Source organism: Clinocottus analis, unplaced genomic scaffold (assembly GCF_023055335.1).
Source record: "Clinocottus analis isolate CAN_PGR_092001 unplaced genomic scaffold, fCliAna1.0.p SCAF_26, whole genome shotgun sequence".
NCBI classification, from domain to species: domain Eukaryota; kingdom Metazoa; phylum Chordata; class Actinopteri; order Perciformes; family Cottidae; genus Clinocottus; species Clinocottus analis.
The window spans coordinates 633,078-659,535 of record NW_027175998.1 but is presented as its reverse complement, the minus strand read 5'-3'; the positions used below and the strand labels follow the sequence as shown (position 1 = coordinate 659,535).

Genomic DNA, 26,458 nt, shown 5'->3' with positions numbered 1-26,458 from the left:
CGAAGCTCTCCATTTACTGATCGGTCTACGTTCCATGGTCACGAACTCTGGGTTGTGACCGAAAGAACGAGGTCTCGGATACAAGCGGCCGAAATTAGTTTCATCCGTAGGGTGGCCGAGCTCAGCCTTAGCGATAGGGTAAGGAGCTTGAACATAATAAGGGAACTTGGAGTGGAGCCACTGCTCTTTGTGTTGAAAGGAGTCAGCTGAGGTGGTTCGAGCATCTAAACCCATTAGAGGTTTCTCAGGCATGTTCAACTGGTAGGAGGCCCCGAGGAAGACCCAGGACACGCTGGAGGGATTATATCTCCCGGCTGGCCTTGAAACGCCTCGGGGTCCCCAGAATTACTCTCACCCGCAACTATGAAAATGTTGCGGTTGAGAGGGAAGCCTTAGTCGGCCAGCTGGGCCTGCTGTAACAGCGACCCGACCCCAGATAAGTGGCTGATGGGTGGGAAATCAATTTCTTCATATTTTCAAATTAAATCTTGAATCAGTTTTTCTTCTTGTAAAACTAAATATGACGTGCTTATTTAAGATAGTACCAACCAATTTCCACCAATCCCATCATGATTGCAATCCCATCATGATTGCAATATCTGTACAACTGCAACATTTAGCAACAGAGCCTCTTGGACTTTACAGAAAGAAGAAAAAGGTCGGGAACCACTGCTCAATGAAGGAAGAAACGCAGGTGTGACCATATCTGTTCCAGATGTATGTTTGTGCATCTCAGTCTTCTTCCAACTTACATGGACAAATGCGGAGGCTCCTTAGTAAAGATGTCCTTAACATGTTGGCTAATTTTAATCTGTCTTTGCAACAGGACAAATGATCAGTGGAGCCTCATTCCGTCCTGATTTATTGGTACAGGGGCTGAAGAAAGCATGGATGGTGTCAGAAAATTTATCTGCAAATGTATAGATGAGCAATCTGGCCTCCACGTTGTAGAAGGACACCAGTCCCTTATCATAGTCCACATAGACTCCAATCCGGGACGGTCTGAGGCTGACTGCCAGGTTGGTCGAGGGTTCTGTTCGGAAGGCGTACTCGGCTTGATCCCGCAGGCTGAGGAACCAGTAGCCATGGGCGGGGCTTACGGTGATTTTTCCCTTTCGATTGACGGACCGACTTGCCACTCCCAGGTCCCAGTCAGTCTTTCCTCCCACCTCCACCTAGAAGAGAGCAGTGAGGTACAGCTTACTGCAGGGAGCGCGGATTCTCCTTCAGAGTGAGGTCAGTGAGAAATTGAAATGAAGCTCTACCCCTACTGCTACACAAAGTGCTGTGTGCTTGTTTGTTCAAATTTTTTTGTCATATTACCTTTAATATGACAAAAAAAATTTGTCATATTAAATGTTGAGACATTTCTCAACGTGTCAAAATTGCATCAAATTTGCAAAACACACGGAATACACCCACCACGTGGCAAGTAGATTAGATGAGCTGTCCTGGATATGCTACAGACACACAACCTGTTTAAATATGGACATCAGCTGGATTGATGGCATTTCCTCCCTTTGACTATTTTAATAACATTTTACAATTTTACTACACATTTTAATTCGTTTATATAATTGTTAAGACATTATGCTGATATTCAACAGCATTAGAAGTCAAATCATTGAAAAAAATAACCACAAAATGTAATGTCCCTGCACGTATATATTACATAGGATCATTTATACTGGGGTTTTACGGAGAGACGCATCACGCAAGACACGCATGTGCCCCTTGCGTAGTCCCATCCTCCATTCCTGGAGGGAGATATCGGTGAACGTCGGTGTGCAGGTCGACTCTAAACGGTCGTTGCGCCACCTACTGTTATGGCGTATAGAAAAGGGACAGGAACTATAAACCAAAACGAGCCCATCGATCCAACTGCGTGGCCAGCCGCAGTTGTAGTTGCAAGAGTGTATATTGCCCTTTAAGGTCCTTAGTGAAAACTAATTAATTGATCCAGTTCATACATGTGTTAATAATTAATTAATTAAAGGAATAGTTCACCAAAAAACTATATTAATTGTATCAAGTAGAACTATTTTCATTAAATTATTGAAGAAAAAAAAGCATTTTATAAATAGCTTGCAGATTCAAAATTAAGCTTTGTCCTGGGCCCAATTAGTTAAAAGCATTTATTCTCACCGTCTGTAGTGACGGTGAGTGTTCTTACAAGAAAAAAGGACTGTAAAAGATGTGACTTGGACCTATCAAATCAGATACTATATCAGATACTTTCAGGTTAGCTTTCCCGTCATACCCTGACCCCCCATTTCAAAACACTTTGGGAAAGCCTACTGGATCCAACTCAAAAAGGGGCTGATCTCTAAAGTTTACAACCAGATCATAACTACAATGGATACCTTTTCTACAATCAAAATCAAATGGAAAAGTGAGTTAAATGTGAACCTGACAGTGAATAGGTGCGTGGGTGTACTGAGAAGGTTTAGTTTTAGGGCCCCTTTCTGGCAATCTTTGGAATCCCTGCCAATCCCATCCTATATAGTACCAAAGGAAATGATCTCATGGCCTTTACTGCTCTTCTGGCACGTCACAGAATACTTCTTGCTTGGAAGTCTTCTTAGTCTGCCTGGCTTAAGTATATAATCTTTGTCTTGAGGATTCATTATTTTATTTTTTATTTTTTTACTTTTATTATTCTTTCATCTTATTTTGTACTTTACTTTTATTTGTCTGCTTTACTTCCCTGTAATTTTCTTCCTAGTGCAAGAAAGAAAACACATACACAAAAATGTAAAATACTTCTCTGATCCTTGTTTCATATTGTGCATACCATCAATAAAGTATATTAAAAAATTCAATTATTAAGCTTTGTGACTGATAGGGTCGGCACCTCCTGTTGGTTGACTGGCCACAGCTTCACATTGTGTCCCACTTACCTCCCAGTAATGCCGTCCTGAGTTGAAGCCCTGGTGGGCGAGCACACACACCACCCGGTCGAAGCGCTCAGGGTTGTTTGGTACCGACTGATTGCGTTCTCCACAGTGCACCTGCTTCCCATCTGCTGAGATGATGAGACGTTGGTGGGCTGTGACTGTGTCTAAAGTGATGTCATCTGACGGATTGAGAGAGATTGATGGTTGGTAATTAAACTACCAAAATAACACTATCTGACAACTGAGTTAAGTGACATAAAACCTGAAATTATTTTTTAACCCTGACCTGCATATTCTTGTACCCTCCTTATCTCTGCAAAGAAAAGGGAATATATATTTACTTTATTATTTATTTTGACACTTTTGAATTGATTCATTGAATAATCAACTGGTTCTCCACAACATTTTGTGCTGTTAGCTCATCAGAATCTTACTTGGGTTGTGCCTGGGTACAGACTGGTTCAACAGGGATTGCTGGCCTGCAGATTACGTAAAAGAACATATATTTTACACTGCTATATGGATCTTGAACAATTCAGCCTTGAATGTGTATAATCAAAGCTCTGAACCAGAATGAGACATTTTAAAACTAAAATACATCTTTTTTTATTAAGGACATGCAAATATGAAGGTACTTCTATGGTACAGTTGAATCCATTTGGTTCTAAGCTTCCATCCATCCATTATCTGAACCGCTTATCCTCATTAGGGTCGCGGGGCGCTGGAGCCAATCCCAGCTGTCAATGGGTGAAGGCAGGGTACACCTTGGACAAGTCACCAGTTCATCACAGGGCAGACATATAGACAGACAACCATTCACGCTCAAATTCACACTTACGGGCAATGTAGAGTCCAATTAACCTATGTAGCATGTCTTTGGACTGTCAGAGAGAACCCACGCTGCAACGGGGAGAACATGCAAACTCCACACAGAAGGACCTGCCAGACCAGTATCTGAACCCTGCCCAGACCAGGATCCAAACCACAGACCCTCTTGCTGTGAGGCATCAGTGCTAGCTACTACATAACTGTGTAGCCCCTTCTAAACTTAACAGTAAAAAATGAAGGAGAATCCATCCATGGTCTTAGGCGTTGTAATTGCTGGTTTAGTTTTAAGATGGTTCCCTTATATGCAACATCTTTACTTGGCTACTCTTGGTCTGAATGAAGACTTACAGGCTTTGGGCAGTTTTTGCATCTCATCTCCAAAGCGCGCCATCATTTGTTTGACAGTGCTGAGAATCACCCTTGAGGTCAGCTCAGACCGTACAGAGACACCGGACCAGTTCTTAACTTGTGGAGGGGTGGACAGGGCAGGAAACCTCTGCAGAGGGAAGAAATGTAAAAAACAGATCTGGCTTCAACAGGTTTAAATAAATACATCATCATTGGTTAATGGTCTCCAAATCCCTCTATCTAGGATAATTCACTGAGTCCTTCATGTAACACATTTGGGAGCCAGTAGGCAGACATTTGTTGGGACCTGATAACAGTGAGTAAAGAGTGAAACCATTGATGTTTTTTCTTGGAAAACATAAAGTGGTCTAATACAAACCATAACAGAGGATACAGGTTTTTGAGAGGGGATATTACAGGAAGGTAACACCGATTAGTATGGAAGGTCTACAAAACTGAAAACGATAATAATTTTTATTTTATTTTATTAAATATTTCAGGAATTTTGTCCGGAAATCTTTACGTTTCTGCAAACGTGCTGAAGGTCAACATTTTTTCATTCAGTCAGAGCAAGTAATATAGTTTATCAAGTGACCGTTATAGTACAATAAAGGGCATAACAAGAGGGAAAGTCCACTGAGGGCAAATGGGAGGGATGGTTTATGGGTCAAACAAACACAGGACTGTCACCTACGAGACTGCTGTTTGTGTTCTCTGGGAAGCTAAAAGTCAATGTTGACATTATAATTCTTATATAATGTTGTTACTCCTCTTACACTTGAGACATAATGCTACTTAAAAGAAAGTCTAGTTGGTATTTATTCGTTGCGTTGTTATCGTTTATGAAACCATAACAACTCAACTAATAAAGCAGTCTGACCACTTCCACAACATGTGAGTAGATATATTTGTTAAGTAAACATAATAAGGAATTGGCTACAAATCAAAACATAGCTGGAATAGCTTCACTCGAATGTGACTGACATTATGCTATGGAAATATTTCACTTCTACAAGGAAAAGGGTTCAAGGATCCAGACAATCTTGTCGTTGGACTGATGTTGGTAAATTTAAAATGTCATTTTCCAACAGCAATAACCTGGCTTGTCTTATATTCTGGCTATTATAGTAATATATGGGAACAGTGTCTTGTGAGTAAGCAGGAACCGCAGTCAGGGAACCAAAACTATTATTTGGTTCCCTCCATTAAAATGCAAATAAAGGTCCTAAAAACATCGGACCTTAATCTGAATTTTATTGGAGGGAACTACAGAACTTTCCTGTTTCCAATAGTCAAGAACTTTCTGGATTTAATGACTGAATCTTAAATTAAGTAGTGGAATAATTATTGTATGCTAAGTAGTGGACACCTGCTTATTTGTTCACTGTATTTTTTTTTTAGTTATCTTGTTATTTATTGCTACCCTGAGACATGATATGTAGTCTTCAGACAGATTCAGCTGGCTCAGTGATGAACTCCTCTTTTTGAGCTCAGCGATCTCCTCCTCCAGCTCCCTCAGAAGATCCTGAGCTCTGTGCTCAGCCACACGCTGAGTCTTCTCTACCACCTGGGGGTAACAGATGCCATGGAGCTTAGTTAATATACCTCAAAATACTCCTCAGTTAATAATCAAAGGACTTGCCTACTTTTATTTCAGTGAAAACAGAAAAGACAAGTTTTTGTTTAGAGATTCTCTCCATTATTGGTGCTATTTACCTCCAATACGTCAGCTTGGCAGCGCTCTAAATTGCTGATCAGCTTGGAAAACTCACACACAGTTCCATCTGTCTCTCTCTCAGCAGCAGCCTGACAAAACAATGAACAGCAATAGATGTGAGATGTTTAAAATACCCATTGGAAGTTCGTCAAATCATAATTCTTTAAGCTTATGAGCAAACTGTGGGGGGATATTGACTGTAAACTATAGAGAATGCTGTTACAGAATTACAGAACATGTTGAATACAGATTCTGATCCATAGGTCCCAATCTGATACTATTTATTTCAATCATTTTAAGATTTAAATTTGAGAAAATGTGAAATATCCTTAGAGAAGCATTTTAAATCCGTGGGATCGGATTATAACACATCTGAAATTATAACAATGAGCTACAATGAGTATTATACAGGATTCCATTGAAGGTTGTTGCTCTCTTTCTCTCAAGTAAAAATGCATAAAACCTCTAAAATATTAACCAATTGCATGAAATATAGTTTGTTGTGGAATAAATTGCAAATAAATTGCTTTATCTGTGCATTCAGAGCAATCAAAGCCTCCTCTCCCATCTGTCACAGTGACCTTTTGGATACGACCACTTGGGGAAGCCAAAGTCAGATCCCTTTTAAATTATGTGCTAGAATAAATACAAGCTGGTAAAAATTGATAGTTTGTTTGGTTTAAACTCTCAAAAGGTTTTAACAGAAACATAAAGTAGGCCCACATCTCACCGAATGTGACATCTGGTGTAATATACAATTAAAGTAACCGTTAAGTTTAAGTACTTACGTAAACTCTGTCGACGCTACGTCAGCTCTGTCAGCTTGCTGCGGCGGCCGTTTCACAAAATCCTTAATTAAGTACCCTTTATGCTATGTTCACACCGAACGCGACATGAAAATTTGCGCCGCGTTCGGTGTGAACACAGCATTACAAAGTCGGATTTCACTAACAAACACATCTCAGTAACCGTACAGGCTTGCAGGAGTCTAACCAAACAATACAAATCCATATAAACTCCGTATTAGTACCTGAAAAATAACAAGTCGGCCGCTTCCAGTTTTTTCGTGTACTGCCACTTTCTAAAAACACGTCATAAAGCAAGCGCTGAAGCATGCATTTGCCATAAAAACGTATTTTTTCCATTTTTGAACCGACAACATCAAACATCGTTAGCAATACCTCTATACTTTGTTTTATTGTTACTGTCTTTGCATATTTTGATTCTTTAGGTCCTAATCTTTCCAAAAAGCTGTCTTATTAGTATATGGCTTGTTGGTAAGGGCCTGAAACACATAGTCTGAACAAGTCTGGGACCTCTCCAAAACCAATTTAAAATATGTTATGAAAGTGTTTTTTTTAATATACATTTTCAAGTATACAAGTATTAGAATTCATTTGGGGTTCATACGACTACTTGCACTACATGAACACAGGAAAAAAGAGGTACAGACCCCCATTAAGGTCTATGGTTTTTAAAAGATGCTTTCGCCAGTCTGATCCAGCAGCACTTGTCCACCTCTCAGACTACATAAATGTGGACCAAAAACATTATCTGTTTCTTTAAATATATCTGATCTGATTGAGTGATCTCTTCTCCAGTTGTCAGGATGGACAATTTAGTGCAAATTACAGTTATTTATTTCAGTAATTTTAATATTTCACTATGAGAAAATGTGAAATATCCTTAAAGAAACATCCTAAATCCCTGGGATCGCTAATTGTGAAATGTGTCCACATTCTCAAAACAAAACTAACCCTGAAAAAGGATCCACCCGGGTGCAGACTGGAAACTCACCTGTATTGCTCTTAAGGAGTTATGTATTTCCACCACTTTCCTCTCCCTCACATAGATGAGCTTATTCAGCTCCAGTTCTGTAACACCTAACTGGGACTTGAGAAGAGAGAAACACAGGTGTTAACCGTCTATGACAAATAACCAGCCTTGTCACATATTTTACATTAGATGAACCTACAGTACGCTCGTACAATTGCTTTGGACACAAACTGTTTTTGGATTCAATTAGGTGTTGCCAAAGTCACAAATGTTTTAATCTTTAATATAACCTCAATGAAACTGTCCCAAACTAGACAACGCTCCCTAACTGACCTTCTTGATGTGCCACTCTCTCTTGACAGGGTTGACGTGGTGTCCTCGGTGCTCTCCTGTCTCCACACAGATGCAACAGATGCAGGTGTTATCAGTACGACAGAAGAACTCAAGACCTCTCAGGTGGATGGGGCACAGAGGCAGATTGGGGGAGGAGTCACTGTGACCGCTCAGAGTGTACCTGTGTCATAATATTAGAAAGGAGATGTAAAAATTGAATAAGTAACTACTGAATTTGAATAATTTTACTATTTAACTTTAATCACATGCCTGAGCCAGAGTCCAACCATAATTTCCATTTTCTGTAACCAGGGTAACAAATAGCATGAAAACCATGCTCCCATGGGACAAGGATGTATGTGTACAGATGTAAAGTCCTTGTAATTTGTGATTTTGGGCTAAACAAAATAAATTGAATTGAATAAAATTAGAAAGCTATACGCTAAATGAGAAAGATCTAACAACATAATGCTTCATCTACCAACTATTGTCGAAGCGCAGTAGACACATTGCTAAGATCTATCTTAAATTCATGAACCATTCCTTAAAAGCCGCTTTGGGAAGCATAGAAACAGCTCGTTATTGTCTGGATTTCTGTCTCCGATCGACTACTATCCCTTCGTTGCCCTGTCGTCTCTCTTGTGAGAGACGACAGGCCGCTCAGAGATTGAGTGATCTTCTGAGAGACGACAGGCCATATACTAATACTTCTTACTAGTAGATGGCCAAGATGCCATATACTAATAAGACAGCTTTTTGGAAAGACAACACTGGATGTTTTATTTACAACAATAAAAAGCAAGCAGGATAAAACAGTGCCTTTAATAAAAAGCACTGTCCATTATTGTTAAACAATAAAAGGGATGTTAACATGTATCTCTGTATAATCTTGTACAATATTGCTGTTATTTTACTGTTCTGTACATGCAAATAAATAATAGTAAATACATCATAGTGTTTTACCTGAGTAATAATAGCAAAGAGTTATGAGTAATTCTCAAAGCAATGCAAGGTTTGTTACAATAGACTCTATCTGAAAAATACATGTGGCGCAAGATTGATATGGTTGGATATTTATTGCCTTAGATTAAATTGGTGTTTAAGTTAAGAAACCATTTGTTTTATGTGTTTTGTTGATTTCATGACCTGTCACACCACCCTTAGAACAAATGTTGCAAATTACCATATCATCCAAGTAATTTTTTTAATTGGAAAATGGGCAATTGCTGCCGGTAGCATGGACATGATACATTCTTCATTTAGTCTGTTTATTCAAGATGTGATGAAAGAATACATTCATCGACATCTGAAAAGGAAACATGATCAAGTGCAGTGGACTTTGAGATGATCACCAACCAACCAGCCAAACCTTGCGGACCAAACGTCACCAAAGTACCCCGGGGAGGATAGGAATGACAGTCAAAGTGGAAGCTAAGCTGACCAAGCTAGGACCTGAGACCACTGTACTGCACAGCATGCACTTGGCTTTCTGGTAGCAGAAAAATAAGATGGATTAAAGCAGCGGCAGGTCGGTGACCGTTAAGCCCACATCTTCACAGAGACCTGCATCAATCGTTCACCAGGATCAAGCTGCACTTGATGGGCGGACAGCAGGACAGAGAGCAGGACTCAGGAGGGACAAGAGGAATTTTGTATCTGAAGATGTCGGCCATATTATCTGAACAGAACATATTTTTTGTTGCTGTTGTTTATAGTCCTTATGTCGCTAATTCTTAAAATACACTACAGGAATATACAACTGATTTTGTTTTGTTTGTCATGTTTTTTTTCTGTATGTTACCAATTGGCTAAAGCTGAATTATGTTATGTATCCCTGTGCTGCATAATGACAAGAAATGATCCTTAAATTCTGCCTTAAAATCTTGCTTCTATATTCTAGTTTTCTTTGTCTCAGCAGGTGGCATCATACCATCAATGTGTTAGTTTAAAATAAAAAAAAGTACTATTATGCCACAATTACTCACCATCCTCTACTATTTTAGTAATAACCTTTTCTGTAAAGCATCAAACTAATTTTAGCATAGTCCAAAGTATGTAGTTTGTCACCTGCGGAGAGATGAGTAGGGTGGAGGCGGGTCGAGGTGCTCACTGTTTGGGCTTTGGGGTTGAGGTTCCTTAGGGCAGGAGGCAGAAAACCCAGGAGTTGGCACCTGAAAACAAGTCATCATTTCAGCAAAGATGGTCTCCAGCATCTCCCCTGGCCTTTGGAGTGAAGACAGGGCCGGGTGGTCATGATGGTGCGGCGGTGAATTTGGATCCTCCCCACTTTTTCCACCTCTTCCATCCATTGGCACTTCAGTATTGGCCATCTGCTTGAACTGTTCAGTGATTTCCTTCAGGGTTCGGTTGATTTGGAGCTGTGGTCGCTTGCGGAAGGACTCTTTGCAGAGGGGACACTGGTAGAACTTGTCGCTTCCTCCTCCGTCCCAGTAGGAACAGATGCAGGCCTGGCAGAAGCTGTGGCCGCATGGTGTTGAGACTGGGTTGTTGAACACATCAAGACAGATCGAACAGGTGAACTGGTCTTCAGAGAGAAAGGCTGCAGGCAGCGCCATAGTCATCAGATGTGAAGCTGTATGAGTGAAAGTGTTGCCATAAGTAAAAATATTTAAATAATTACCATTATAATAAACCATAATGACAGACGTACGATCTTGACCTGCTAATTGTTGTGTTCTGATTGTGTATCAGAATGCATATGAGGATGCATTAAAGAACATGTTCTTTACTTATTACTGAAAAAAATACTCAAACAGGTTCTTATGTGAAACAATGTGGAACCAGATTTACTCAAATGAAAAAGCCTTGCAAAAAGCCTTACCCTAACAATCTGCATAGCTGATTTGTTGGAATAAAAACGTATTCACTCTTAATCAGTCACTGTTTCACATATTCAGGCTTCTTATTGAATGTCTCTGTTTAATCTTACACACAAACTCAGCATGTCTCCTGATTGCAATGAGACTGGGGAACCTGTAGGTTTCTGTCTGAAAGAACGTGCAGTTCCTTTGTTATCATATGGTGGCGGCCGGCCCATAGAGGGCAACAGGGCTTAGCCTCACCCACCTTTAGCCGCCCCGCAAAAAAAAAAAAAGTTTATTAAAAAATATATATTAATCATAACAAATATAATTATATTAATATATTCTACAAATTGTCACTATTTGTGTTGTTGAGCTATGGAATAAACCCAGTAATATTTGTAAAATAGGATATCTGCGCCAAATATCTGCTTTTCCTGCTTCTCTCCTCTGCTCATGCATGTCTCTGCTGCAAGAGCACCGCTCAGCTGCTCAAATGCACGTCTCTGATGCTAGTGCACGTCGTGGGGCTCGATCGATTCTGCCCAAAGAAGACGAGTCTAATACGCAGTTTAGCCAATCACAGATTAAAGAAATAAATGAGTGACGCAAAATTCATCTAATCAGCGCTGTAAAACAGACTTCCGGGGGGGCTATTCTCATCTTGCCCAGGAGCGCGCTCCTGTGTCTTAGGGCTTGTGTCCCGTTCACTTCTGTATGTTCTTGCCCGCTTCTCTTCTCTCGCAGCGAAATTTTCATGAGAAGACAATGGAGCGTCTCAGCACGAGCGCTACTCTTGCAAGAAGACTCAACCCTAACGAGATCAAATCTCTTTGAGAGAAGAACTTGGGCGGAGAAACTCCAGGTGAGGAGCCGGTCAAAACCTAGAAGCTAGAATGTCAGGATTTACTGATGACCGCTTACCCACAGAGGTTTATGTGCGTCTGGTGAGCGAAATGCTGATTATGTTACTGTTTTTTACATTTACAGTTGTATTTAATCATAAACCAGCCACAGCGCTGTAGTTACTGCTGCATCTGGGGTGCTTGTCCTTCTACCTGCGGCCTCTCCTTGGCGCGGGGAGAAGTTGCTGCCGGCGCAGCTGTGCTGCATGTCATGTCTGTGCAGGGTCAGTGTGGCGGTTTTGTTGAGAGATTTGGACAACATGTATTTTTGTTGACACTATGGGTTGTGCTCTTTCCTTGCTGTGCTGGCTCTTGCTGGGTGCATTTCCTCCACTGTCGTGCGCCGTGACGGCTCTAAGTCGGCTTGGAAAGGCTCGGGCCGAAGGTGGCACGCCGGAACCTAGAGAACCCGTGCCCGGACCTCGCCGCTGCACGGGGCTGTGGATGATGTGTTTGCTGTACTTCTCTCTCTGCCGGGGAGGAATAAGTGTTGGAATAAATGTTACATATTTAACTGCCAAGTAATACATGACACCTCTTTTTGCATTGAATCATATGGGGATGTTTGCTGAAATTGATTGGCTGGCCCTACCCCAAAAAAAAATCCACCAGCCGCGACCATTTCTTGCAAACCACTCTCTAGGATGAGGGGTGGGGGGGAAAGGGAGGTTCCCGATTAGACGTCATGAGGGTTTCTGTTAGTGGGTCATGATGTGTATTTAAGAGGTGGTTCTTTGAGAGATCATTGAGCAGACTTGGATATGTAATTTGTCTATCACGTTCTGACTTCTGACTGTGCTCCTTCCTTGCAACAAATAAATGTTCCTGTTTTAATGATTTTACTTCAAGTTGTTGAATGAATTTTTCTAACATGATTACACAATCAATCACTCAGCTGGCCAAATATAGAGCACAGAAGATTTCAGCAAAATTCACATCAGTGCAGAGAAAGCAGAGGATTTATCAAATGAAGGAAAGTCAGTTTACTCAGCTTCCCCTGCAGCTGAAAGAGGAAAGTAATTTAACGTGAGCACATAACATATGTTTAACATAACATATGTTTTGTTTTCCTTTGTCCAGATTTTGAGAGGTCCATCTCTGAGATGTTTTCCTACTCCCTGGTAAAATAGAGCTAGTTTAGCTTGATCAAAGCAGTGAGAAATTGCATTTTTTAACATGTCCTGAATACTCTTAATAATGTACATGTTTTGAGTTTTTGAAGTGCTCATATTGTGACTAATGCCGTGCTGTCTAAAGCACTGCCTTCCCCACATCCATACCAAGTTATTATCCATGATAAGGGTATAGTAAAAACATGAATGGTATCATAAAAAAAAAACACTATGAATGAACAGTGGAACAATTTTAGTTGTTTGTTCACTTTCAATTTGACCAAACAGGGCTTAGGAAAGTTTAGAATATTATCCATCCTTGGATCTGCTAAATGTTCTATTTTTGTGGACTGTCAGGCATGATCACTTCACACACTGAAGGCTAAACAGGGATCTCCAGTTGGTTTAGTTGGAGTTCAGTATTGTATGATAAATATGTAGTAGTACAAATTCAAAATAGTGTCTCTTTTTTTAGTTAAACATAAAACAAACTACAAAGTGTTGGATGTATTCTTTTGATTTGTGACGTGAAAGTGACATGTTCATGATGTGTTTGTGACGTGTTCGTGACGTGTGTTTGCGACGTTTGTTTGCAATGTGTGTTTGCAACGCGTGTTTGCAACGTGTCTGTGTCGTGTTCGTAGTGTTTGTGATGTGTGTTTGTGACGTGACATGTTTTCGTGACGTGTGTCCTTGACGTTTGTTGTGACGTGTGTGCGTGACGTTTGTCAGTGATGTGTGTTTGTGATGTGTACGTGACGTGTCCACGCAACGTGTATTTGCCACGCGTGTTTGAGACGCATTTTCGCGATACGTGTTTGGGACGCGTGTTTGCGACGCGTCTGTGTGACATGTGAAGTGTAACGTGTCCGTGTGACCTGTTTGTGACGTGTGTTTGCGACATTACGGCTCTGACGGAGCATCATCATCAGTGTTTTGTACTTAACTTCAGAGCTGTTTTCCTTTCAATTATTCATTTTCGTGGTTATATAAAATGGTAAATACTTGTAGTCTTCTGACCACTCTAAGCATTTTAACTCAACATGACATTATTCACACATTTATGGGAGGGGATACCATGCAAAGTGGAATTAAGTGTCTTGCCTTTTGAATAATATTGTAGCTTTTTAAAAAACAAACAAACATGAATATATATGTTCATCCCCAGCTTCACTCGTTTATGTCGATGTTCATACATCGACATAAACGAGTGGAGCCGGGGATCAAACTGACGGTCCTCTGAAGGTCGAGCCTGACTTCTTGGACACTTGTCATTTGTCATGTTGGTTTCAGCTGCAGTGTCTGCATAATCAGCTGTTTATTTAGCAGCTAAATGCTGAGTCATGGATACACTTGGTTAATAGTTTAATTGGTAGATTAGTTTAATTATGCGTCGGGCTTAATGATTGTTTGCTGGATGTTTGTAGAAAGTGCGCACGCACGCGCGCACACACACATACACTCCCCAGCAGATCAACATTTCTTTCGTACTGGTTCTCTTATCTGATCAGCATTATCGTCACCAGAAAGTAAGGTCTTACACTTTTATCCTTACCATTTATCATTCCATTTATTTTCCAATGAATTCCCTTTTACATGACTCATCTGTTGGCAAATATTGACACACAAACAGACTTAAAGTTTTTCAAAATAAGTCTGTTGCTCCAGATCTGCCATTTGGGGAAACAATCAACCATTTAGAGAGGCATGATTATCGAGGCAGGATCATGAATGTGGGTGTCATGTTCCTACATAGACACCAAGCTACATTCATGACAAATAGCAAGAGTGAATTGGCCACAAGAGTGAATGAGAGCAGTGCGGCTGTATAAATTGCACAACTCTTAAATCTCATTTTCCACCACAGTTTCCATGTTGTCTAAAAGATAACATACGATGATGGACACATCATTTCTTACTGGTTTATCTCCCAACCACAAATAGGCTAACATGAACAGAGTAAAGAGAAAGAAAGTCAGATTATCAGGTTAGGTTTGTCCAGAAATCTGAAACTATCGAATATAAATGAGTTGGAATTCTATGGAACATTTGCACATTTTACAAAGGTAACATTTTGAGAAATACCTGCAGTTTTAAGAAATACGTTTTAAGAAATACCTGCAGGCAGTTTTACCTAGAGTCCGATGAGGACCTCTACATTTTCTGCATCTGAATGCAGTGTTTATAGTGTTTTCAGTCTATAGCTGCTGTCATTCAAAGGTGTGGTTACGTTCATATTGAGTCCCTGTTCTTACTCAATTGAATATGAATCTGAGTTGGTGATTAGAGGTATAAGGCGCTAATCCAGGGCTTGCCAAATCTAAAGACACATATTTAAACTTGTTTCTTTTTGTTCTCACGTCTCAGGTGTAATTTGAGGTAATACAATGTCATCATGAGTCAAGTATTGCATAGTAAAACTGTAAAGCTACAATATAAACAGGCTCCCGATTGCTATTGATAACGTTGCCTGCTACCCACACCTACATTGTCTGGCATTCTGTTTGCTTTGCATGGCTGATGCTTTTGTCCAAAGAAAGTGGGAACAACAGGTATACTTTAAATCTCCACTTATCCACCTTCTTGCACACACTTACAATCCTTACTTCTAACACCAAAAATGACAGTCAGTTGGACACATAAACACTGTGGTTAATGTGAACCTTTTAACATGTTGTTCATGTGTCAATTGGAGCTTGGTGTACCAGCAGCACTCACTTACTGTACCTGTTGTCTGTTATCTCACATACAGAAGTTACATTCAGATAACAATTAATTCTTTGGAGGGGGGTTATTGCAAATGTTCTACCGACTCTGTTTAAGTGCATTAGCTTGGATTAGATGCAATCCAGACAATAAAAAAGAGAACATCATAGTGCAGAGAGGATTCCACTGTGTTTCTGCTGTAGTGAGAGCTTACCTGCTGTGATGAAAGAAAGAATTTATAAAGAGAAGTCAGTGGTAAACAGTAAGTCTCTCTCAGCTTTTTCTCTCACTGCAGCCTTTCTTCAGTGTCTGCTCACCATTTGTCACATTCCTTTCTTTTGACTTACTTCCTTCTCCCATTGTGCCGTTGACCCCTCCTCTTCTCAAAGTGTATCCAATCCAACCTGCTCGACAGGTGCAGCTGTGCTGGTATGCTTTTTTCTTTCCCATACCTCTGCAGCACAGTCTGGTTGTTTACCTACTAGATAAGGCCATACATGACATGACTCGTGCATAACTAACATGTGAAACATGGCAAATACTGATTTTATTGTTTTTAAAAGGAAACCATGTGGCAAATAAGTGTTTAAATAATAAATAGGATTGATTTTAAATCTTCTGCACTTCCTCTTTTCCTCTCCATACTGATGGAATGAGGGATCAGGTGTTTTCACTTATACCTTTACATCTCTTCCTAGGCCTTTGTGTGACAGTGTGTAAGAAATAACCTTAAAGGGACTGAAATCTCCCTTAAACTGTACAGTCTAGTTCCTCTCTTGCATTTGCTTTATTATGTTTACAGCATGTAATATAAAATAAACATTTCCCAAAGTGTGGCAGTAGTAGTAGTGTATTCTTGGATGATTATTTTATCTTCTTCCAGACAAAGCACTTTGAATTGTCCATGTGTATGAATAATGCTGTATAAATAAATGGTCAGTGGTTAATGGATATAAATCTTTTCTAGTCTTTCAGTCACTCAAAGGGCTTTAACACTACTATAGAAACATGTATATATCATGATATGAAGTACAACATTATAAAATGGTAAATTACAGTCAAATCAATCCCAATAAAATGGTGCATACAGCCTTTGTCAATTATACCCCAATGGAAGACACTATAGCTAATACTTTTAAAATAAAGTTAAAAAAATGTATCTCTCTATTTAGTCTTTAATGACTATGTCTTTAATGATAAAGACCTGTCACTAATTATTTTTAAACTATACTTTAGTTTTATGTTCCATTAAATATGGCAATCTATCCCTGTTTTTACTGTCAGCTCTATTTTCATGTGAAGCACATTTCCTTAAAGCTGCATTTCTTGTATGAAAGGTGCCAATACAAATGAAGATTATTTATATTAATATGAACTTCAAATACAAACTACCATTATTGGTATACTGTGTGCGTATACACAGACACACACACCTTTACAGACACAGTTGTGCCACATCTCTTTTGTTGATGTTCACAACAACATGAATAGAGATCAATAATGACCCCTTTCCTTTCCTAACACCTGTTTCAACCCCATTTTGTCTATTGATTGATCACGTAAGATGTGTTATCTCATTCACATCACATTTCACAATGTTTATGGATCATAGACTTTAGAGGGGTTGAAAATAGTCTGCAGCCTTGAAAACCAGCAAAATCCTTTGTTGTCTATGACGTCAGACTTCTTGGGTCACATTAATTGGAGGAACGCACTTTCCTCAAACAACAAAGGGATCTAAATCTGCCAATATGGATCATCAATGATCATCTATTAGTATCGTCAGAAAAAGAAAACATGATGAGGGATCTCTTATATTGTGCAGAAACTCTGGGGTTAAAACTGCTTTTAAGCCTCTTCATGTTTTCCTGTCAGAGCTTGGAGCATACACCACAAACACTGTGATTGAGTGAAAAAAGACCATTTATTGTCCATTTATTACCATGTTTATTGTCCTAACAGCCAGCCATCTTCCACTGTTCACAGTTTCTACTATTCTCTCTTAATTTGTACATAAAAAATCTATAGCACATATTCTAATCTACATCAATATGAGAATCTGGACCCTTAGTGAGAAATGAAGAGACAATACAACAGGAGGGGAATGGTGAATTCCGTCGAGACGTTCATAGCAACATTCAGGTGGAGTCAGGGTTGGCCAACACATTCGCTGGGTTCGTCGTCTTCAAGTATTTCTAGAAGAGAATGAACAAGGAAACTGGATTAGACAGGAATATTTTTGCCTCTTTGTAACCAAACACACGTCTAAACATTTTGAAAGCCGTATTACAATAAGTGCCCAAAGAGTGAGGACAGTTGAATGCCCCATTTGAAGAGAAACTATTTGACTCCTCATGATTGTGATTTCACTGACGAACTGTTTTTCTCCGGTGTCCCGACTCCAAATTAGCTTTAGTCACAACAAGTTTATGCTTACATAAAAGTATTCCTCAAATTTCCTGCATGGGTGGAATGACACAAATTGACTTGTACAACAACCTCAGGAGCAGAGAAGATGTTATGATTAAAGATCACCATTGACTACAATTTAAAACCATAAAACCTAAATTATATATATATATAGATATATATGTATGTACATATATATAGATATATATATATGTACATATATATAGATATATATATATGTACATATATATAGATATATATATATGTACATATATATACATATATATATATGTACATATATATGTACATATATATACATATATATGTACATATATATATATATATATATATATATATATGTACATATATATATATACATATACACACACACATATATACACACATATATATATACATATACACACACACAGAGAGAGAGAGAGAGAGAGAGAGAGAGAGAGAGAGAGATATTACCCTAACTATTTCACAGTTTAACAACACTATGATTGGCTTACAGAAATTGCGTCGTCTCCGACTGGTTGGTTCATTGAACATACAGACACCCAAGCAGCTGATAAAGTAAGTAACTATGACAATTGTGAACATGCATCATGTTACTCTACGCGAAGTGAAGATCAGGTCATGTAAATTTCATTTGAATCCGAAGCTGTTTAGGCTGATTTCATTTTGCCTGCAGGTGGCGCTATGACAACATTTTTTCATGTATATGTGCTCAGGCCTGGACCGGCATCATCCATGAGGAGTTTTGGGCTGATTGCGTGATGTGCATTGGAGTTACCTTAGGTTTCTATCACATTGCGAACAAACAAAATGAGTGTGTCTTTGTGGCCACGTCACGTCACAGCCGTTGAGTGAAAAAGCGAACAAAGCACAAGCCATACTCTCACAGGTCTTTAGATCATCACTGAACAGAAATGAAGTCGATCGGATAAAAAGTGTAGGAGGAGATACATTTTGCAGAAAGGCAAAAAAAGGCGAAAAATGTCCCCTAATGTTTGAATCGCACGACTGATTTATTGCATGTTAAGGGATGCATTGTGCACATGCAGAAAAAGTTTGGAGTCATTAGTCCCTATAGTTTTAATGTTATGAGTATTTAAAAATCGGACACGCCCCTAAGAGGTTAATTGGTCTGATTTTCCTTAACGCAATGAGATATTCAAAATCTTTCAACGCAGTCTTTGAGATACAGCTCCAATTATGATATACCTAAAGTTTGGTATGAATCGGACAAGGCGTTCTAGGACCAAAGTTCAAAAACATGTTTTTCCTAAAATTCAAAATGGTGCAAAATTTTGGTTGCTGGACTTTATGGGTCTGAGAGGCTTTTTTGAAGAGCAGGTGGAGCTGGATGTGTGAGAATTTTTTCAAGTCAATTGGACAATCTGGGCGAGGGGCGTCGCCGGTCCAAATTCTAGGGGGCGCTAGAGAGACATTTTGGGGTACTTTTTTACGCCTATATCTGATGGCTATTTTCACCAGGCCTGACAAGCGGTCCAAATTTGGTGAGTTTTGGAGTATGGCAAGTCCCCCAAAAAGCAGTCCAATGTGGAAAAAGAAAAAAGAAAAGTCGTTGGAATAATAATAATAAACCCAACAGTTTTAATAGGGTCCTCTCTGACTGACTACGTCAGTCGCTCGGACCCTAATGGCCATGTAAAGCCATCACTGGTCTCTCAACTCATATTCATTTCCAGACACAAGCACAATCTGTAATGTGCCTGTTGTCAGTTGACCCTTGGATAAGCCTCAGCCCCCCGCCGTTATTCTGTACTGTGTACCAGACCGTCTTGGTGAAAAGGGAGCTAAGCCGGCACTCCCTGTAGCTCTCAATTTAGTCTGGGTCAGCTTGCTGAGCCTGCTGCCAGTTAAGTGAAAGACAATGGAACACACTGCCAGAGCTACGTCACCATGGAGGCCACACTGCCACCAACTACATTTACTGAAGAAATGAAGTATGATCTAAAAACTGATTCAGCAACAAAAAAAAAATGAAGATTTTCTCCACCATCAGCAAACTCCTCAAGCCCATGGACACCATCTGCAGATGGCAGACTTGGTGTGTTGGTGCTCATTGTTTTTTGTTGTTTTCGTCTTAAACTCTGTTTTCTGCTGCGATACCCGGGCCTCTTTCACCAGAGATGAGCTCATGAACATCAGGGGAACAACTCCTGCGGACCTAATTCCAACTTTTTTAACTTCCGTGGAACTTCTGGACATTCTTGTCAAAGGTGCGCTCACCCTAACGCATGCACTGAAACGCCGTAGGAGAGGGAAACGCTCTGGAGGGCTTGTGCGCCTCCGCAAACGAAAAGCCCGTACAGCGTTGCCCGGTATATTCCTCTCCAACGTCTGCTCATTGTGCAATAAACTGGACGAACTCTAGCTGCTGCTGGGGAGAGACAGAGGCCGCGTTTCCCAGATTTGTTAAGATGCTCTTAGCGCTAAGAGTGTCTTAGGAGCGCTCTAAGAGCGCTGTGAAAGAACAATGTGTTCAGAGTCGTTCTTAGCTTAAGACGCTCTTTCACTAAGAACGAAACAAAAGATCGGTTTGACCCACTCTTAACAGCCTTCTTAGAGATCAACGCTCACTGCAGCCGCGTCAGGGAAAGTTATATCTCATATTCAAAGGAAAACTAAAACCATGCGTCATGATGAATGTGCGCCCACAGCTGCAGAACACTGACGCAAGAAAAATAATAGCATAAAAAAATAACGATATAAAAATAAAGAATTGTCCATGTGTTCCTGTAGCTACATAAATAAAATGAATCAGCATTACTATCACTCATTGCGTTTTCACACACATTCGGCATCTGCATATATGTTTACGTTAACTATAAAAACATCAACAACCCTGTGGTGTTCCATAGATATCAGGAAACTGACAGGTGTAACTGAACTCGGCTGGAACCTCATCACATCTAAAGGCATTACTGAAGTCCACGTGTGAGAGACACCACGGCTGCAATACAACATATTCTCGCTGCTAACCAACAGCGATGCCGTGCTTGAAGCCAGATAGTTTACATAAATGCATATGTGCGTCAGCCCTTCTCCCAACTTAATGTGCTGTCGGACCGGGTTGTCCAGTCCAAGTACAGGCTTCCCCGTGTGGCGATCCAACGCCTCGTCACGCTGGTGTCACCACACATCCAGAGGCCAACCCGCTGCAATGTTGCCCTCAGCCTGCGTTTTTACGCAGTGGGGAGCTTCCTGGAGGTGGTGGGGGACGATACCGGCCACAGCAAGACATCGGTTTCACGGAGTGCGGCAGCCGTAACACCGATCCTCCTGTGCCATGCCCGCACGCACACACATCACAATGCCCACCACACGGGACGAGGTCCGCCAGGTCCACCGTGGATTTCATGCCATGGCTGGAATAACCGGGTGATTGTTGTTGTGGATGGCACACACGTGCGCGTAGCATAATTGCACCTGTGTGTGGGGACCACAGCGTGTTGTGTGTGATTTATGCGCTGATAAAGTGGTGGGTGATCGATTAACCTGGCATTGATTGATTTAGTTTCAGCAACACGGCGGTGGACAGCTCCCACTAAGAGCGTCTTAGGAAGCTTCTTTGGCGAGATCTTAAGAAGGCAGTTAAGAACGCATCCGGGAAACACTCCTATCTTAGCGCTCCTTCTTAGCGAACCCTTCTTTCGAGCCGTCTTAAGTCCTCAAGAATGATCGAATCTGGGAAACGCAGCCAGAGACTTTTCCACTTCCTCCGTTTTGTGCTTCACGGAGACCTGGCTCTGTGGATCCATTCCGGACTCCGCGCTCCAGCTGGCTGGCTTCCAGCTGTTCCGTGCAGACCGCGACACAGAGCTCTTCAGCAAGACGAAGGGTGGAGGAATCTGTTTTTACTCCAACAACAGATGGTGCAACGACGTAACAGTGATTCTTAAGCACTGTTCGCCAGACCTGAAATCCCTCATCATACACTGCAAACACTTCTACACTCCCCACGTGAGTTCGCTTCATTCATCCTGGTCGGTGTTTACACGCCGCCGCAGAGCAACGTGCAGGAGGCACAGTGGACACTCGCCGATCAGATACGGTTTGCAGAGCGGACCTACCCGGACTCCCTAGTTATTGTCCTGGGGGACTTTAACAAAGGAAGCCTCAGCCATGAACTCCCCAAATACAGACAATTAATAAAATGCCCTACTCAGAGAGGAGCATTCTGGACCACTGCTACTCCACCATCAGCAGGGCTTATCATGCAGTCCCTCGTGCTGCATTGGGAAACTCCGACCACGCTATGGTCCACCTGATTCCCTCATACAGGCAGAAATTAAAACTCTGCAAACCTGTGGTGAGGAAATTCAAGAAGTGGACCAGTGAGGCTAAGGAGGACCTTCGGGCGTGCTTGGACTGCACTGACTGGGACGTTTTCAGGACTGCTACTAACAGTCTGGATGAGTACACAGAGGCTGTAACGTCATATATCAGCTTCTGTGAGCTGTGTTCCATCCAGCTCCAAGGTGTCTTTTAACGACAAACCCTGGTTCACAGCAGAGCTCAGAACGCTACACCTGATTAGGCGTTTAGGAGTGGGGACAAGGACTTGTACACAGAGTCAAAATACAGGTTTAGCAAGGCGGTGAGAGATGCTAAACGACTGTACTCTGAGAAGTTGCAACATCAGCTCTCAGCAAGTGACTCTGCTTCTGTCTGGAGAGGCCTCAGGCAGATCACCAACTATAAGCCCATAACCCCCCACTCCATGAACGACCTCCGCCTGGCAGACGAGCTGAATGACTTCTACTGCCGCTTTGAAAGACAATGCAGCAGTCCTGATGCCATCCCCCACAGGCCCATCATACAGCCACAAACCCCCACACCACCCATCCCCAGCCCATCGGGGGTTCACACCTCTGTACCTACCCTCTCGCCCCCCCACACCCTCCCCAGTGACGACTCTTTCCATTCAGGAGAGAGACGTCAACAGGCTTTTTAAAAAGCAGAACAAGAGAAAGCAGAACAAGAGAAAGTATAAAATGTTATTTTATACTTTCTCTTGTACAGTTAAATGTTCTTTGTTGTTGCTGCTCTTGTTGTTGTGTTGTGATGCACCTTCCGCCAGGACAAATTCCTCGTTTGTACTAACTCACGTGGCAATAAAAAAAGATTCTGATTCTTCACCACCAGCAAATGCACCTAATTTCTCTCCTTCAATGACAAAATTATTTCTATATACAACCAGCTGGCGACCTCCTCCACCCCAACAACCTCGCCCCCTAGCCTTTTAAGCCCCGAGCCTCTTTTTAGGTTTCCGCTTGAAAATGACATACAAACTAAAATGGCTGTGTCTCTGCAACCACTAGAGCTATTTGAATAATCTTGGAGTTTATAAACAAGTATAATGTTAAGTTTTGCTCAGATGTGTAAATATCAGTCTCAGTGTTACTGGTTAGGAGTAAATAAAGATGACACACAGAAAGGAATGTAAAGTTTCAGGTCCGCCTTGAAAAAAAGCACTTTACCTAGAAATAATGCGTTCGTAAGCTTTTAAATTCTCCCAAATCCTACCTCAAAGTTTTTACATAATTTTTGCATTGTTTTACTTTGATAAAGTGAAGCAGAACAAAGTTAGAGAGGATTTAGTACAGAAAAAAGTCAGGCGAGGGCTCACATTTGTAACATTTAGTCATATTTGAGGAGAATAAAAAATTAAAAAATGTAATTTTTTTTTTTTTAATTTTTAAATTTATAAAACAACCAATATTTCCCTTTAAAATAAAACAAGCACACAAATTAACAATTATTAAACTGTAAAAAAAAAAAAAAGGTAAGCAGTATTTGCTGATTTTACAGCAAATACTGCAAATAAAGCGATTCATTTTTCTGTGTTCTTTTGCTCATATCTCCCTGGTTCTTTGAGGTGGAAAGACATTGAAGGCATGTCTGGAATCTGTGTGGAATTGTCTTGCTTCTGGACATCTGGATTTGTCTGATAGCACTAGGCTAAGGGTTGCTGGTTCTGGAAACATGCTGCTAGTATGACAAAAGAAATTCTCCTTGGAGATTAATAAAGTACTTTTCATCATTCAATCATTTTGGGCTGATTTGGGTTGTTTTTTTGTTTTATACTTTTATGATTATCTTTCTTTCTGTTTGAGTTTTTTTAAATGGCTGCCTGATTCTTGTAGCAAAGGCTTTGGTGTTTAATTTGGTGTATAACATCAATATATTTTATTGTGATTTATATGTTTTATTTGCAAAAATAAGTAGAAATACCCATATATGGGTACCTTGGTTTTTAAAAGGCTCGCCCTCAACATGACCCTCCCTCACTCTCTAGCCACTCACTCTCACTATTCAGATCAATTACTGAAATGGACCTCTGCTCCATTGTCTCCAGCATGAAGACCTCCACCTGTGCCCTTGACCCCCTCCCCTCTAACTTAGTCAAGGCCTGCCTCCCCTCACTCTCTCCTCTCATCACAAACATCATCAACTCCTCACTGTCCTCTGGTCTCATACAGACACACCCCTCCACACTTAAACTTGCTGCTGTCACCCTTGTACTGAGAAGGTGAGAGATGCTAAACGACTGTCCAAACAACTACCGGCCCATCTCCAATCTCCCCTACCTGTCCAAAATCCTTGAAAGATCTGTTGCATCTCAACTGAAATCCCACCTCAATCTCGATAATCTCTACAAACTCTTCCAATCCGGCTTCCGTTCAAAACACAGCACTGAAACCGCCCTACTAAAAATCATCAGTCATACTTCTCTCTGCTGACTGGCTTCGTCACCATCCTCATCCTCCTTGACCTCAGCGTCGCCTTTGACACCATCAACCACTCTATCCTCCTCTCCCGTCTCCAGCACTCCCTTGGCATAACTGGCACTGCCCTCTCCTGGTTCACCTCCTATCTCTCAGACAGACATCAATTCATTGCCATTAACAACTGTGAATCCTCCACCTCTCCAGTCTCCCATGGTGTCCCCCAAGGTTCCGTCCTTGGTCCCCTCCTCTTCATCATCTACATTCTACCCCTTGGACAAATCATCCGCCGTCATGGTCTCAATTTCCACTACTACGCCGACCACCTGTCTCAAAAAAATAAAATTATGGATGCAACAAAACTTTCTCAAACTTAACGCCAACAAATCTGAAATACTCATCATCGGACCTAACACTCTCACCCGCTCCGCCCAGACCTTCGCTCTGAACATTGACGGCTCCATTGTCACCCCCTCAACCCAGGTCCGCAACCTCGGCATCATCCTTGACCCGAGCCTCTCTTTCCTCCCTCACGCCAACCACGTCACCAAAACTGCCTTCTTTCACCTCGGGAACATTGCACGCCTCCGACCATCCCTGTCCTTTTCCACCACCGAAATTCTCATCCACGCCCTCATAACATCCAGCCTCGACTACTGCAACAGCATCCTCTACAGCTCACCTACCAAAATCCTCAATAAACTTCAATATGTTCAAAACTCTGCCGCCCGACTGCTCACCTCCACCCGACGCTATGATCACATCACCCCGGTCCTTCACAACCTCCACTGGCTCCCTGTCAAGTACAGTATAGACTACAAACTGCTACTCATCACCTACAAAGCCCTAAACAACCTGGCCCCACCCTACATGCTGACCTCCTCCCCCTCCACGCCCCAACGCGTTGCCTCAGGTCGTCCGGCAAAACCACTCTGAAGATCATCAGGACCAAGCGCCGGACCAGGGGCGACAGAGCCTTCTCAGCTGCTGTACCCCCCCCTCTGGAACACCCTCCCCATCCACATCCGTCAGGCTCCCACCCTACCATCATTCAAGCAAGCCCTCAAAACACACCTCTTCCAACTTGCTTTCACCTGATTAACCTCTGCACCTGCCTTCCGCTCTCCCCCACGCAGCCTCTTCTGTTTACTTCTCATTATTTCTTTATTACCTTAAATATTCTGCTGTTTGTTTTTGTTTGCTCTTGTGCTACCGTTTGTGTTCTGTTCAGTCTCTTATTGTCTGTTGTGTAAAACGTCTTTGTGTACTATGAAAAGCGCTATACAAGTTGAAACTATTATTATTATTAAGATAGAAGCTAAAACGTAAAAGTCAACCACCACATCACCTGGAGACCCAGACAGAAGGTAAAGGAACAATAGTGTTGCTTTAAAAAGGGGTAGGTCTTTATTCACCGTTACAATCCAAAAAATACATAGCATAGATGTGCTAATGTACTCGGCAAATGTTAGCATGACTAGCGCTTTATAAACATATAGTCTATGGAGCAGAGCTGGACAATTGTTGGGACTTAGTGATGGTCAATTCCATCTAAAAGGCTCAATCACAATGACAGCGTCTGACAGCCGTAAAATGCACTGGTCTACCATGGGAGCATCAATTGAAATGAGGCATGTCATTTATTGCTTTCTTTGCATTTAGGTCTTAACAGTAAATCCACACGCATAACTGTGTGCGTGTGTGTTGCTTACCTGTAGGTTCTCATAGTGTTTAAGAGTCTTGCAGTGGTTCGTCTCTGCCTCTTTGGCTCCACTGAAGAACCTATTACAAACTTTACAGAAGAAACCTGTCTTTGGGACCAAGTACTCCATACCTGTAAA

At 41.2% G+C, this 26,458-nt stretch overlaps 2 protein-coding genes across 6 annotated transcripts in view; both read right to left on the bottom strand.

The window, feature by feature from the left end:
- Positions 1-806: 806 nt before the first annotated feature.
- LOC137794953 (E3 ubiquitin-protein ligase TRIM21-like) lies at positions 807-10,475 on the bottom strand. The gene is made up of 10 exons (XM_068592121.1): positions 9,967-10,475; positions 7,900-8,080; positions 7,588-7,683; positions 5,790-5,879; positions 5,497-5,640; positions 4,074-4,221; positions 3,332-3,376; positions 3,184-3,210; positions 2,901-3,076; positions 807-1,175 (listed from the first exon to the last, which is right to left on the bottom strand). Exons 1-10 carry the CDS (start codon positions 10,473-10,475, stop codon positions 807-809), a joined length of 1,785 nt encoding a protein of 594 aa, XP_068448222.1.
- A 6,874-nt stretch (positions 10,476-17,349) lies between these two features.
- The window catches only part of LOC137794993 (zinc finger protein 638-like), a 44,526-nt gene continuing 35,417 nt past the window's right edge, over positions 17,350-26,458 (bottom strand). For all 5 annotated transcript variants that reach the window (XM_068592194.1, XM_068592196.1, XM_068592198.1 and 2 more), the window contains 2 exons: positions 26,330-26,451; positions 17,350-17,639 (listed from right to left, as the gene is read on the bottom strand). In XM_068592194.1, coding sequence (XP_068448295.1) covers positions 17,583-17,639; positions 26,330-26,451 — 179 coding nt within the window. In that variant the 3' untranslated portion in view covers positions 17,350-17,582. The remainder of the gene's footprint in view (positions 17,640-26,329; positions 26,452-26,458) is intronic.